Consider the following 15,428-nt stretch of genomic DNA (forward strand, 5'->3'; position numbering starts at 1 on the left):
GGTCAGCAATGCAGGAATAACTGTTCTCTAGGCATTAGTGAAAGCCACAGAGAGAATTGCATTTAAGTAATTTAGTGAAGGACCACGGCTGGGCCAGGCAGTGTGGATTTCAGAAACGGCATCACCTGAGCGAACACCCAGAAGCAGGGAAGTCTGGAGTGTGTATTAGTTTCCTGTTGCTGCTGTAACAGCAATTTCTGGAGGTCGGAAGTCCTAAATGGGTTTCACTGGTATAAGATCAAGGTGTCCACAGGGCTGTGTGCCTTTCTGGAGGCTCTAGGGGAGAATCTTTTCTTGCCTCTTCTAGCTTCGAGAGGACACTTGCATTTCTTGGTCCATGGCTTGTTCTTCCATCTTCACAGCCAGCAGCATGGCATCATCAAATCCCTCTCCGATTCTGCCTCTTCCGCCTCTCTCATCCAGAATAATCCTCCCATTGCAAGGTCATCTGATTAGCAGTTGTACTTCCATCTGCAACCTTAATTCCACTTTGCCACATAAGTATTCACAGGTTCCGGGAGATTAGAACATGGCATCTTTGGTAAGCCGTTACTATACTTACCGTAGAGTGGATGAGGGCTGTGTAGGGGGAGAGTATTCATATACAAGGCAGGAGATAGAGGCAGGATACAGAGGCCTCCAAACATCCCCATGAAAGACTCTGGACTTTATAGGAAACAGGGAGTTTCCTATAAAGAAGGACTTTCTAGGAAGTTTAGGACACATCATGGTCGGTTTTCCATCTCAGGAAGATGGTACTACTTGCTGTTGCATCGGTGAAAGAATTAAGGACTAGACTGATTAGGAAGTTGTTGCAAACATCCATGAAACAGACAGAAAGTCCATGACACAGATGTCATGGATGTGAGCTAGGCCAGCGGCTGTGGGAGTGGAGAGGAAGAAGACGAAATGAGAAACACAAGGAGGAAGCATCCCCAGAATTTGATGACTGATCAATTGCAAGGGGTGGGGATGGGGCAGCAGATTTTACTCTGTTTCTCAGTAGAGTCCTTGCCATTTTCTTCTTCAGTCTGTCGAGGTCTCCCCACTATATTGAAAACTTTGGGGAATGGGAAGGACGGAAAGGAGCTAGTTTTTGAGGACCTACAATGCAGCAATCATTATCTAGATATGTTATAAGCTATTTCATTTAATCTTCACGACCACAGTATATGATGTATTTTTGTGGCCATTTTGCCAGAAAAGGAAACTGAGGCTCACAGAGTTTAGGAGATTTATCTGAGGTCATCCAGGCAGAAGAGGAGTAGCTGGGATTCCAATCCAGACCAGGTAACTCTAGGGCTTCCTTGTGAGTGTCCTACATTATCCCCACACACCAGGACTAGGGTGCTCAACAAATAGTTGTGAAATTGCATTTCAGAGCTGAGGCTGGGAGTGCCCTGTGTGTGCAGAGTTCCCCTAAAAGGCATCGGGCATTTGGAATGCTTAAGAACGCTCTACCTCCTGGAGGAAACATGTGTTTTTCTCCCCCTCCTAAATAGCTCTTTGAGGAACCGCTGCTGTGACCATACAGCTCAGGCACGGTGGGCAGGATTGTCCATGGTGCAAACTGAAACAGGGGTCAGTAAACCTGACCCTGAGTCTTCATTGTGTTATGTGACTTTGGGCAAGTCCCTTCCCCTTACTGGGATTTCTAAAGTGAGTTGGTTGGAGCAGTTAAGCTCTTATGTCTCACCTGGCTATAGTTTGTTATGCTTTGATGAATAATCTACAATTTCTAGACCAGCATTACTCAGTAGAACTGTCTAGGATGATGGAAATTTTCTCTATTGTCACTGTACAATATGGTGTCTACTGAGTCCTTGGACTATGGCTAGTGTGTCTGAGTAAATTAATTTTTAATTTAATTAATTTAAATTTAAATAGGCACATGTTGCTATTAGCTACTAAATTGGAGAGGGCATTTCTAGACCCTAAAGTCTCTGCTTATTGAACAAGCGTAATCGGTGTGTTTATGACTTTCTACCCCTGTAGCTTTGGGCAAAAAGACTTTACCTCTCTCTTCCTCACTGTTCCTTGCTTTAAAACAGGGATAGCATGGCACCATCTCACTGGGATGTGGAAAGGTGCTTAGACCAACGCCTGGCATGTACTAAGTTCTCAGTAAACATTATTGACATCAAACATGTTATAAATTGCATTGGACCCATCATCACCTGCTGCTGGCCATTTGTTATGAAATTAACATTTATTGAGTCAAGTCCAGTATTACATGTAACATACACTGAAAACAGATCAATAACAAAACTTGGATGTGTAGCTTTCATTATCCCATTTTACAGATGAGGACATTGAGGCCCAGGAAGGTTTATTGACTTGCTCAAAGTGAGGCAACTAAGAAATGACAGAAGTGGGACTGAAACCCAGTTTTCTTGACTGTATATCCAGGACTTGTTACATGCCGCCACAGTTGCCTTGGCTTCGGGCAGCATTTGGGTCCCTGCCGCCATCCGCTCCCTTCACGTAGGTGCTGGCGCTGGGGGCTGGCAGGGCCACCTGTCTGCAGGGACAGCTCTGAGCTCTCAGAGCTCCGGGCCCTCAGCTGCCAGTTGCGAGCACACTCATGTAATCTTAATGAACAATGTGCAAAGCCATTAAAAACTCAATTAGGGTTTTCTTTTTACTGCCGACGTGAGGAAATGCAATGCTGAGGTGCTCATGTGTAAACACAATAGCCACCATCTGCTACGGAGAAGCGTTTTGCCTCCAAAAAGGGGATCTATGTTGCAGACACATCAATAATGGGGCTCTTATCAAGGCATTATTATGCACGAAGGGGGAAAAAATGCAAAGTTTATGGCCAGCCAGAGAGTACTTCCTGGTTTAATTCCACAGTTTTTGGTACTGTGTATAATAACTAGGAGGAAACTAATGCTGTTTTATGTTTCTGATCACGCCAGTGGAGTTTTGGGGGAAAAAAACAAAGAAGAAGAAGGGAAGAAAATGCACTTACAGTCTTTCTCTTTCTTGTTTCTGACTGATCTTGGCATAATGGCAGGCTCATTTTTGATCTCCAGGAAACCGACAGCCCTGGAATGATATTTATTAAGCCTACCTGTTGATCAGAGAGGGCCCCACTGAGCTGCTGATATATGAGGGCTTTCAGTCCTGAACAGTCTCTAAAACGGCAGGCCTGTGCTCAACTCAGAGATCTGGCTTCCTTTCTGGAAGATGTGGCCAGACCTCTGTAAGGTAGACTACATGCGCATGGGGTCTATAGATGGCAGGATCCCACCCTTCCCTGAGATACTGTGCTTGCCTTGCTGGATGCTATGGTTTCCTGCCTCTGTGCCTTTGCACATGCTGTTTGCTCTACTTGAAATGCCCTCCCAAATTACCACCAGGCCCACTTCCATGGAAGGTATCCCGACTGGGAAAGAGGAGAGGCTCTCATATTCTAATGTGTGGAGTTCAGCTCTGTACCACCAGTATCTCTTTACATCCGCTGATCTACACTAACCTGATGGGGCTGACAATACTCCTGGGAAAGGGATGTCAGGAGAGAAAACAAATTGAGCCCTGTGCAGTTAGGATATGAGAATACTGGAGGGAGCCTGTTGCAGGGAGTGACTGCAGGGCCACGGATGGAGGAGGAACTCCATCACAAAGGATGACGCCAAGTGGAAGTAAGAGCTGACCTGTAGGGGGCAGACGTGCCGAGTGAGCATAGACCCTGATGGAGGAGGGGAAAAAAGCCATGTGAGTTTGCAGAAAGAGCTGCCTCTTGAACCTTGTGGACTCTCGGGCCAAAGCAGTTCTATTGTGTGTCCCCTGAGTCTGTCCCAGGGCAGAGAGACAGTAACAAGGACCCACCCAGTCGTGGAGACATCACAAGTGATGACAAAGGCACATGAGGGATCTGCACCTGGAAGTACCATGAGGACAGGGGGACTGGTGTCATTAATTGGGGTGCCTTGGGGACTTCTGGAAATACATAGGGAGTGTTGCTTGGAGCTGCAGTTTAAAGCTGGTCACATTCCATTGTCAGGGCTCATAGTATGCTCAATGACGGGTGAGGTTTCACTTCTATTCATTCTTCAAATTCCAGCTCAGCTTAGTCCATTCCTGGAAGATGTCCTGACCCACCCTGGCTGAGTCAGTCACCACTGCCTCTGTGTGTACTCATGGCTGTGCTGCACTCCAGCGAGGCCGGATTTGCTGCATGGTCCACTGATTGCGGCCTCTGCAACTCAGAAGCACCTTCTTCCATGGCTGCTGCCCCCCCTCTACACAGTCTCTGCTTCACTGAGCTCTGGTTCATCTCATCACTAGTGTCTGGTTCCGAAATTGGGGTTGGGTGTGCCTTTTGGGTGGAACTCAGATCCTCTGCCTGAGTCGTAGCTACAGAGGAGGCTGGGAAAGAGGACATCTTTTTCATTTCCATAGAGGAAGTGGGCTCTGCTTAAAAATTTGAGGGGTTCCCCCAGACATAGGAAGGGAGTTCAGATATTGAGTGGCATGTTTCTACTCCAGGTCATCAGTCTGCTGAGCTTGGAGGGTGGCCTGAGAACAGCCACCCACGGGGGGTGGTACCTGAGGAGCCACAGGTGACACGAGGGTTACATTGGCCAGCTGATGAGTTTCCACTGCTTAAACGTGGGTCTTGCCTGCCCTATCCCCAAAACTTACTTTTTTCTGTCCAGATTGGGAGCCAAATGATTCGACCCTACCATGTGCTTTTTATACCATACTCCCCTTTGAAGACATTCATGATGGGTTCTGATACCTCAAGGAACCTTCTACCCTCACATAGGAACACTTAGATTCCCTAGGGCACCTGCAGTTTAGACAGTGTATAGCTGGTAGCTTCTGATTCGGTCGGTAGCTTGGGAGTGTGTGTGTGGTTGTATTAACACAAATATCTGGAAAGGTGCATATGTTACCTTACATGACAAAAGATGTGATTGAATGAAGGATCTTGCACTGGGGAGATGATCCTGCATTGTCTGGGTGGACCCGATGTCCAGGGTCCTTATAAGAAGGAGGCAGAAGAATCAAAGTTGGAAAAAGATGTGTCTGTGGAACTAGAGGTTGGAGTGATGCCCTTCAAAGATGGAGGAAGGGGCCATGAGCCAAGGAATGCAGGCAGACGCTAAAAGCAAGGAAACAGTTTATCTCCTCAAGGCTCCAAAAGGAAAGCAGCCCTATAACACCTTGATTTTAGACTTCTGACCACCAGAACCATAAGAGAATAAGTGTGTGTTGTATTAACCCACTGAGTTTTTGGTATTTAGTTATAACAGTAATTGGACACTAATCCAGGGTCTAAATCTTGTGTCCCCAAGCCTCCACCTGCTTGACTGCCGGGCCTCTGTCTGCCCTCCTAAGGCTCTCCCCAGTCACTCGTAAGAATCCTTGGGCATGTTGTGAGTGCATGAGTATAAATAAGATCAGTTGCCCGTGTTGCCCCTTTCTGGACTCCTCATGGAAGCCCACTGCCTGCATGGCGTAGGAGACCCTCACCATGGCTGCAGCTGTGGGTGTCCTTCCCAGTGTCACGGTGCCCCTCCCCTCTTGCGGGGCGGGCCAGATACTGATGCTGCTGACCTCCCCCACCCCGCCACATCCCCAGACGTTCCTCTCTCATACTCTGTCACTTGGACTCCAAGGCAGCACTGCTCATTCCCCCAGCCTCACTAGGACGTTCCTGAGCAGGACTTCTCCTGCTGTTCCCTTCTGGCCTGACCTTTTCCTCCTTTGCGGGTAGTGTAGGTGGGGTGGGGTGGGATGAGCAGTCATCGTTTTCTTTATTCTTATTTTTTTTTTTCAGTTTTCTTATTTATCTCCCTGAGACTTGCACCCAAACACATACCTTTCTGTCTGGTTTACAGGCCAGAGGATGCATATCAAGTCACACAAATCGCCATTAGGGGGTCAGGGTGGTGGTAATGAGGAACATGATTTGTTACCCTAACCCAACCCAACTCTGGGCCCGCGAGACGCAAAGTATCTTAATGAAGGTCCAGGATGTGTCTTTCCTTCTCAAGGATTTATTTTTGGAGTCCATTATTTTCATTCTCTTCTTTCTTTCTGCTTCTTTTTACCCAAGGACACTGCTCTTAATGATGTGCCTATTTGGAACATCCTGCAGCCTTGCTTAGTAACTGTTATCATTTCTCATGTTATCTCCTTAAATAAAGGGACTTGTAGGAAGTAGGGGCTCTACAGGGATGCCAAAATAATAACGATAATGCTAGTTGCAGAAATAAACGTCAAATGTTCAACGGCTCAATGACCCAATAATAGTTTATTCCTTGCTTACTTAAAGTCCAAAATGAATGTTCCTAATTGTGGGTGCCCTTCCTTGTGGTCGTGGTCATTCAGGGAACTAGGCTCCTTTAATTGTGGCTTTGCTGTTGCTTAGGCTCTTGGAATCCTGTACTTTCAGCTGGTGGATGGGAAAAAGACAATGCAGCAGTGATTCTGGAACCTTAATGTGCATACAAGTCACCTCATGATCTTGATAAAATGCAAATTCAGATGCAGTAGACCTGGGCTGGGGCCTGAGAATCTTCATTTCTTACCAGCTCCCAGGTGATGCTGAGATGCCTGGTCCAAGAGTCATCCTTTGAAGGATGAGATAAAAGAGGATGGAGCAGTGGGAGTTGGGGGAGGGTGGAGGTTGTCTGCTTGTAAGCACCAAGCCTAGAAGTGGTAGACTTTGTACTCAGGCCCCATCGGCTGGAACCTAGTTGCACATCCTCACCAAACTCTGAAAGGAAGCTGGGGAGTATAATCCAGCTGTGTGCCCAGAACGAAGAGGACAGGTTTGCTAATCAACCAGCAGTTTCTGCTACATGAAGACTTGGTGGAGGGCCAAGTACTTCCACCAGCTCTGCCTTCAGGGAAATGGCAGCATCCTTTATTAAAATCATGGAGGCAGCCGATGGAGAGAATCCCTAGACTTGCTGGGGTGGGTGGATGTTACACGGCTCCAACTCCTCAGTGGGCCTGCTTCACCACTGGAGCTAGGATGCAAAGAGGGGGAACCTGAGCTGGTGGACGGGAAACCTTCCTGACTCTCGCTGCTGTGGACGCTAAGACCCCTGGTGTGAACTGGCAGGAGGATAGGGGCTTAAATGTCCATGGGGCGTCCCAGGATTCTGAGTGGAGAGAGCCAGACACCACTTGTTCCTCAGGCTGTCTTCCCTACCTGTAGCTGTGCCCCGCCCTCCCTCTGTGGCCAGAGGCTTGTGGGTCTTGTGGGTCATCACTCATCTGTCCCAGGGGAACCTTCTGGAACCCTGTGGGATGTAGGTCAGCAAACAGACATGGGCATGGATGCTAACCTCTCTCTGTGCCTCAGTTTCCCCCCCTGCAGTGGTTCCTTCCTTGCTGCCTCAGTTGGGAGTTTGTGATGATTAGAGACAACATCTGACAAGGGACAGCTCTCCATGTACCCTGTGTTACTGCCTGGCTCTAAACTAGGAAACTTGTCTCTCTTGGAAACATGGGGAAGATACCACTTTCGCTCCACTTTCAGCGGCTCCTACCCCAGGGGGTGGGTGAGTTTTCTGATTGGTGGGATGTTGAAAGTCTGTTAGCCATTGGTTCAAGTTTCTGTCTTTATCACCTTGCTTCTTGTTGGCTCATTTTTGGGATGAGCCCTAGGGATCTGGGTTGAGTTGGAAGGAAGGAGTCCTTGATCATCCAGCTGCTTTGCATGCTGGTTCAGGGAAGAAAATGCAGGAAGCCTAATTTGGCCTCAAGTCCAAGTTCTTTTCTCTAATCCAGCTTTGTGAACAATAAAGTGGAGATTTTGAACTCTCTCTCTCTCTCTCTCTCTCTCTCCTGTGTCTATTTTTAAATTTGTTCTGAACCCAGAGGAGACAGGCTACGAATGACCAGTACCCTCTAGAACCCCGACAAGATACGGATCGCCCAGCACTTATTATCTGGCAGCTATTAGTCTTTTGGGGATTAGGGTGAAAGAATGAGGCTACTTACAGCTACTGAAGTGGCTCATCTTGGTTGAGGATAAGTGGTCTTAAGGTTTCATTCCAACTGAAGATTTGAGTGGCTAAAATAAGATTTCAAAACAGCAGTGGTTTTCTAGGTGGGAATATTCATTCCAGAATCACTTGAGTTTATCTACTGTGTTGTGTTTTTTTTTTAAATAAGTTTATTTATTTATTTGTTTTTATTTTTGGCCGTGTTGGGTCTTTGTTGCTGCGCGCAGGCTTTCTCTAGTTGCAGTGAGCAGGGGCTACTCTTTGTTGTGGTGCGCGGGCTTCACATTGCAGTGGCTTCTCTTGTTGTGGCGCACGGGCTTCAGTGGTTGTGGCATGCGGGCTTAGTTGCTCCACGGCGTGTGGGATCTTCCCGGGCCAGGGATCTAACCCGTGTCCCCTGCATTGGCAGGCAGATTCCCAGCCACTGCGCTACCAGGGAAGCACTACTGTGTTTTATGATGCAGTTTATTTCCTAGAATCATAAGACTCTAAGTCACAGAGTTTAGCCCTCACAGTTGATTGTGAAATTTCCTTAGAAGGCTCCTCCGTTTGTCCAGGCTCTGTTTAGCCACCTGCAGTGATGAGGAACTCACTTTGTCTCCCCGGCAGTCCATCCCATTTTGCATCCACTTAACTTGTTAAAAGGTCCTTTGAACTGAAGTGTGCCTCCCCGTGGTTTCTTTCATAAGTCTGCTCTCTCTGGTGACCTTCGTCACTGAGCTATTGCCACAGTAATGTGCCTAACAAACCAAGAGGACACTCAGTGGCAAACAGCAGTGTGTGTTTATTCTCACGTTTCTGGGTCTGAGCCTCCGTGGTGGATCTGCCGATCCAGGTTGGGCTCGTTGGCTGTGCTTTCAGCTGTGTGGGTGGCTTGACTTGGTTCTTTACCATCCATTGAGCTTAGTTCTCTTCCACATGTGTCTGTCCTTGATCCCAGGCTGAAGGCGGCAGCAGCTACTCGGGGCACATTCTTCTCATGGAAGGTGGCAATAGTGCAAGAGGGCAAGCCCAGCTAGGCAAGCACGTTTCAAGCTTCGTTCTGTTAGTCTCCTGTTGACCAAAGCAAGTGGAGCCCAAAGTCATGGGACGGGGACATGCTCTCTGCTGCCTCTGTTGGGAGGGACTGCAAGGCCAAAGGTCAAGGGCATGGAGCCAGGGAGGGGTGAAGAACTAGAAACAACCATTTAATCGGTCAAAGCAACTCCAAAGAGGCTCACTTCCTTTCTAGGAGATAGGCTTTTCCAGTGTTTGAAAGTAATAGTCATGTTTTTTGCAGATACTAAAAATAGCATAAACTTTGAGGTTGAAGAAAATCTGGGTCTCATCCCTCTCTGTCTGAGTGGTCCAGGGCAAGTCACTCAGTCTTTCAATAAAATGAAAACTCTCCTTCTCCCAGGGTCATTCTGAAGATTAAATTGAACAATATATAAATAAGACAGTAAGCATCACACTGGTACCCCTTAAGTGCTTAGCAAGTATTACTTACCCTCCATTCCATCTTTCAGTTGGTTCTCAAATTTCTTCAAGGTCTTCTTCACTTACTTGAATATACTGTACTTTTTATATGTCCTCCTCTGATATATTCCTTGTACTAATGCAAGGCTCCAGGTGGAATATGTTAGAACAACACCTGGGTGCAGTAGAATTTCTGCTTCCATTGAGACAACCCAAGCTCGAATCAGGTTATATTTCACCTCATTTCACCCATGGAGGTTGCAGTTAACTAAATTCCTGAGTTTTTATTCCACGCTTCCTGTTGGAGCTACTGTTTTTAATATTTGCTGGGTTTTTTTTTTTTCTGTACGTGTTTATAGACTGTTTACTTTGTAGAACACTTCGTGTATGTTACCATCTCTTAATTCTTAAAACCACCTTGGTGAGTAGGATTTTTTATTCCCAGTTTGTTTACAGGTGTGACTGATTTTCAGAAAGATTTTCTTTCTCTCTCCTTGTCTCTACCTCCCGCCCCCTTTGTGGGTCTCCAGGATCCTTCATGATGGTGAACAGCTCTGGGAGGGCCTCTGGCCAGAAGGCGCACCTTCTCCTGCCGACCCTGAAGGAGAATGACACCCACTGCATCGATTTCCATTACTACTTCTCCAGCCGCGACAGGTCCAGCCCGGGGGCCTTGAATGTCTATGTGAAGGTGAACGGTGGGCCCCAGGGGAACCCTGTCTGGAACGTGTCTGGCGTCGTCACTGAGGGCTGGGTGAAGGCAGAGCTTGCCATCAGCACCTTCTGGCCACATTTCTACCAGGTATGGTGTTTTACCGTAGTTTGGTTTTTTTTTTAAGTAATAATCTATCTATACACCTCTTGCCCTGTTTAGAGTTTAGGTCTAGAAAGGACTTCATTTACTCACTTGTTCAACTCGTGTTTACCAAGCTACTTCTCCTAACCAGGCCTGGAGGATGCAGAAGAGATCCTCTACAGCCCCTGCCACCCTGGAGATCGCAGTCTGGAGGAGGAAACTGATTGATAAATAAATAAACACTTAGAATATAGTGGGATGCATGTGGATTCCACAGGATGCTGGGGGAAGCTAGCTATTGAAGCCTTCTATACAATAATTTCTTATAACAATCTGATGAGGGAGATACTATTATCATGCCTGTTTTACAGATGAAAAAATTGAGGTTCAGAAAGATGAGATAACTAGTCAGATACTGCCCCTGAGGAAGACGGTGTTTGGGGGCAAGACAATTAGGATGGCTTCTAAGAGGACCAGACAGCTTAGGCTGAGTCTTGACGATGAATAACTAATTATTGAAAAAGGAAGGGAAAGGCATTTGAGTTGACAGGGGTGGTGAACGCCATGGGCTGGAGGAGTGAATGAGAGATGTTGGCAGAGTTTGGAAACTAGGTTGTTTATAGGTCGAAAAGGAAATCTACTGGGAGCTAAGCCTGCAGGGATGGGTAGATCATGGGGGGCTTTGAATGCCAGGCTAAGGAGAATAAATTTATTCTCTAGGCTAGAGCAGCACTACTCAAACCATCTGTGGTGGAGGATCAGTTTTTTTCTCCTCAACTTGTGAACCAGTACTTTTATAAACTGCAATAAAAGTGTCACAGTAATGCCACATTGCTGGGACACTCTCTAAATGCCTCTTATCTCGTTGAGGAGCCTCTTATCCCGTTGAGGACTGATGACACACGCTCTGCAGGATGTCACCAGCCCACAGAGCTCAGTTAGAGGAACACAGCTCCATGTTGTGGCCTGGGGCTGTTGAAAGTTTTTTTTTTTTTTTTTTAACTACGCTATTAAGGTACAACTTACATATCATAGAATCCACTTACTTTAAGTATGCAATCCAGTGATTTTTAGTAAATCTGTTGGCTTGCACAACCATCACCATAAACCAGCTCTAGAACATTTTCATCAACCCCATAAGATCCCCTGTGCCTATTGAAAGTTAATCCCCATGCCCACTGATGGAAGGTTTTAAGTAAGAAAGTGACGTAGATCTACTTTTGGAGAGATTTCTCTGGAGTCTGAAGCAGAACAGGGACCTAAGGGTGGCAAGGTGAGTGGCTGGGAGATTCGTAGGCATCCTTCAGTTCAAAACCCATGATATAGTTCTTTCAGATGTACCGTGCAAGCAGTTATAGACAATATGTAAATGAACGAGCGTGGCTGTTTTCCAAGAAAACTTTATTGTACAGAAACAGGTGATGGACCAGATTTGGCTTCCAGGCCATAGTTTGAACCCTGATGTAGGTGATAAAGCTGAGGTCCAGAGATGGACAGTGAAGTCCCAAGAGCACAGAGCAAATCATTGGCAAAGCTGGGACCAGAATCCTGGTGCCCTGGTTCCAAAACTCCCCCCGTTTCACTGAGTATAAACTTCAAGTGTCTCCATGAGTCCATGGACCCATCAAGGAGGCCTTAGGGTTCTAATCTGAAAACCCCCTACCTAGGGTCTGATGCAAATGGATACAGGATGGGGCCACAGGTGCAAGTGTAAAGACCAGGAAAAGTGACCCAGGAGAGGGATAGACCTATGGTTGGCCATGCTCTTTGATGGGGTATAGAGGGAAAAAAGGACATTTCTTAGGCATCTCTTATGCCCCAGCTCTGTGGTAAGCATATTGCCACTCATTTATCTGACAGTAACTCCTGTACTGGGTAGCAACATGTCCTGTGTTCCAGAGAAAGGGATATTATTGGTCTGTTGAGGTCCCTGTAATCCTGGCTAGGGTCCTCTGCTCCAAGCTCAGTTTCCTGCTTTTAGGGAAAAAAGCATGCCCCTTCTGAGAATCTTCCGCTCACTAGCTGTGCAATGTTGGGTCTATCCCCTCATCATTCTGAGTCACAGTTCTCTCGTTTGTAAAATGGAGAAGTCAGTGGGTCCAATGAAGGGTTCTTATGTGGATTAAATGAGATACTATATATATAACATCATATCAGGCTTGCGGTGGGCCTCAGCAGTTATTGGAAGGAAGGGAGGAGGAAGAGAGAAGAACAGACAAAGAGGATGGAGGAGGGAGGCCTTCTTTAAAGAAATACTACTGTGGTTGAGCTCTGAGCCATCCCTGTCCTGAGCAGCCTCATTGGGGAGAATGTTCTGGTTTCCAGCCTGTTGGGCACTGCGGCATCATTCCATTCCATTCCATTCCATTTTCTCTGCTCTTAGCTCTGCGGTGAAAAAGCCACTAATGCACTGAGAGCAGCGGTTTAGAAAAGACACGTGTGCCTTTCAGACACACACACGGCCACTGACAGATAGTCCCTCGGCCATACACACAGCGGAGCCCACACAAGTGCACACGCACCAGCCTGCTCCCAAGCCCACCACAGACGCAGGGGCACCACCCACACATATATCGGGGGAGAGAAAAAGGGGCCCATCAGGAGATTCAAAGACACTTGCAAAATGCATTTTAAAATTCACCAGACCCCAAGCTCTGGCTCTGCATGCATGATTCTGTGGACTAAATACCAGTTTGGTTCTCGGCGCTGCTTCGCTTCAGACCCTGATGGCTTATGTATTCATTTATTAAAGTCATATTTCACAGTCCTAAAATTGACTTGTAGCTCTGTAATAAGCAGGGACATTTCATCTTTCTTAGTAGTGGGCTCTCTGGCCCCAGGCCGTCAGCGGGGCCTGGCACGAGAACGTTCCCCCCACTGTCCACCCCTCGCCCGCCTCTTCTCAGGAGAGCAGGGGCTCATCCAGTGCCGCTGAAGCCGCACTGCACGTGGCTGCCCCTTTCCAGGTGATGTTAATTCTATTTCATGTTTTTTAATGAGTCCGAACTTTTCTGTCCCAATATTTTAAAAAAATAAAAGAACTTTAATTGTGCAGCCACTTTTTCTCTCTATTCTCCATCACCTGCCTCGGTGAAATTACCTTTTATTCAGCTGTGTAGACCCCTGAAATTTAAGACTCACCTGACTTGGACTCAACTGGACTCGGGAAGCCCAGTCCCTTTCTCAGGAGTTCCTCTGGCATCTGGCGCTCTGTGCGTTTGGTAACTTCTTGCACAATTCAGGAGGGGGCGTCACAGGGAGGGGGGCCACTTTACCTCCTTCAGACTCCACCCCATCTCCTCTTTCATTCACCCACCACCCCTCCCCTCTAAGCAGCAAACACTCCTCCTTGTCTTAGGCAGGCCTCCTTGGGCTGGTGTGGGGAAGAGCGTCTCTCTTGATTTCACCCCAAGCGGTCTCTCCCCCACCCTCACCGTGAAAATATATGTGGTCCTCTTCTGAAGAGGAGTTCTGGTGAGCCAGCATTTTTCTGTCTCTTATCTTTTGAGAAGGTGTTTACAGCCCCTTGAAACTTTTGCTCTACAAATTCTCTGCTTGAGGACTTCAGTGGTGAGCATAGGATGCCAGGCCCCTTAAACCATGTCCCGACATATCCACACCCTCCCCCAAACAGGCACACAGCCTGCCTTTTGTGGAGGAGATGAGGGTGACTCATCTCTGAGCCTCTCTTGGGATGTGACTTCCTGGCTTTGCCCAGCAGCTCCTGTGCTGGGAGAGGTTTGCGCCTTTCCATGCAAGCTCCACTTCCCCAAAACCAGGAGGTCTCTAAAGGTCTAGGGGTTGGGGGATGTGCAGTTGACAGTAGGGACACATGGCAACCTTGGGGTTGAAGGCTGTGCTGCAGGGACAGGCCTTCTGCTCCAGTCCCTGCACCCCAGTGTCCCTGCCTCCATACCCTGACATGGAGCTTCACTGGGTGGCCTTCTTCTGGCCCCTCCCCACCGCCCTCGCTGCTCCCTGTCAGCTAGAGCTCCCTCCCTTCTCACAGTTCTTCACTCAGTCCTCTGGCTAATCTCCCATTCCTGGCTCTCATTCCTCAAGGGCCTTGGTTTCCTTCCGAGTGTGCTTTGCTTGGAGATGACCATTCTCCTTCACCTCAGAACACCTGGGCAGGTCTTTCTGTCACTGAGGTTCTTGACATCACCCTGTCCCTTTGTGGTGTCTGTCCCCAGGAACTGGAGCTGGTAGGTCTTCCTAAACAGGACCAGAAGCACATTGATGGGATAACCATCTCCACCCGAAGCTGCAGATGTCTTCTGGGGCGCTTTCTGACCAGAAGGGAAGAGAGGACTCCAATGGTCCACATTCCCCAGAACTTGGTCGGCTGGGAACCTGGCCCTCAACCTGGGGGCTGAGGTAGCTGTAACAGCTGCTTTTCCTGAACCACACAAGACAATGCTCTGTTCTGCTATTGCGTTTGTTTGAGAGGGCTTCTTCCTTTTTTATCAGCAGTGAGAATCCAGGGGGGCCCTCACATCTCTCCTGAAGTTTGAATGTCCCTGGTCGTGCTGCTTCCCTGTGAGCTGCCCTTGCAACCCCTTGCTTCAGCCAAACCTGCTTTCTCTAACAGTGTTCCAGAGTACCCTGCCCTTTGGCTTCATACAGAAGCTCCTCGTGGTCAGAAACTTGAACCATGAATCCTAGCAGTAATTTGCATTGCCAGATTCCCATTCAGAACCCCAGCAATAATTTGCATTCCAGGATCTCGTTCAGAACTATAAAGCATGCAGCATGGATAAGTGGGTGTTTAGGTTTTGGGGGCTATATGTAATTTCTAGAGGCTGACCCTGCCAACTTAACCCCAGCACCCATTGCTCCTCCGTGGCTAAGGCCCACCATCCCATAATCTTTCGGTGGCACATTCTAGCCGCCATTTGAGATCTCCCTCTCTGGTGCCTGGCATTGTGCTCCCCAGGGTTGGCCCTTGTTTCTGGAAGCAAGCAGCTTGCCCAGGAGGTTGCATGTGGGCCTCAGAGTCAGCCCCATTGTGAGTGTTCAGGGGACAGGCCTCAGCAGGTGAGTCCAGGTGGGCCCTTGAAGATCCAAGCCCATCCATCGTGGGCCTGCCTTCCTTTTCTTTCTGGGGAAGAATGGTGGACTCCCTGGCACTGTTCCTGATACCCCCAGCCTTGTGACCTTCTACTCTCATGCCATTGAGGGCTCTGTCTCATGGCAGTTTG

The 15,428-nt window shown here is 47.9% G+C and overlaps 1 protein-coding gene across 15 annotated transcripts in view; it reads left to right on the forward strand.

Moving 5' to 3' along the window:
- PTPRT (protein tyrosine phosphatase receptor type T) overlaps nucleotides 1–15,428 on the forward strand; it is a 1,098,035-nt gene that overhangs the window by 377,960 nt on the left and 704,647 nt on the right. For all 15 annotated transcript variants that reach the window (XM_082361692.1, XM_082361703.1, XM_082361700.1 and 12 more), the window contains exon 3: nucleotides 9,962–10,233. In XM_082361692.1, coding sequence (XP_082217818.1) covers nucleotides 9,962–10,233 — 272 coding nt within the window. The remainder of the gene's footprint in view (nucleotides 1–9,961; nucleotides 10,234–15,428) is intronic.

Source organism: Balaenoptera borealis, assembly GCF_965194805.1.
Source record: "Balaenoptera borealis genome assembly, chromosome: 16".
Lineage (NCBI taxonomy): Eukaryota > Metazoa > Chordata > Mammalia > Artiodactyla > Balaenopteridae > Balaenoptera > Balaenoptera borealis.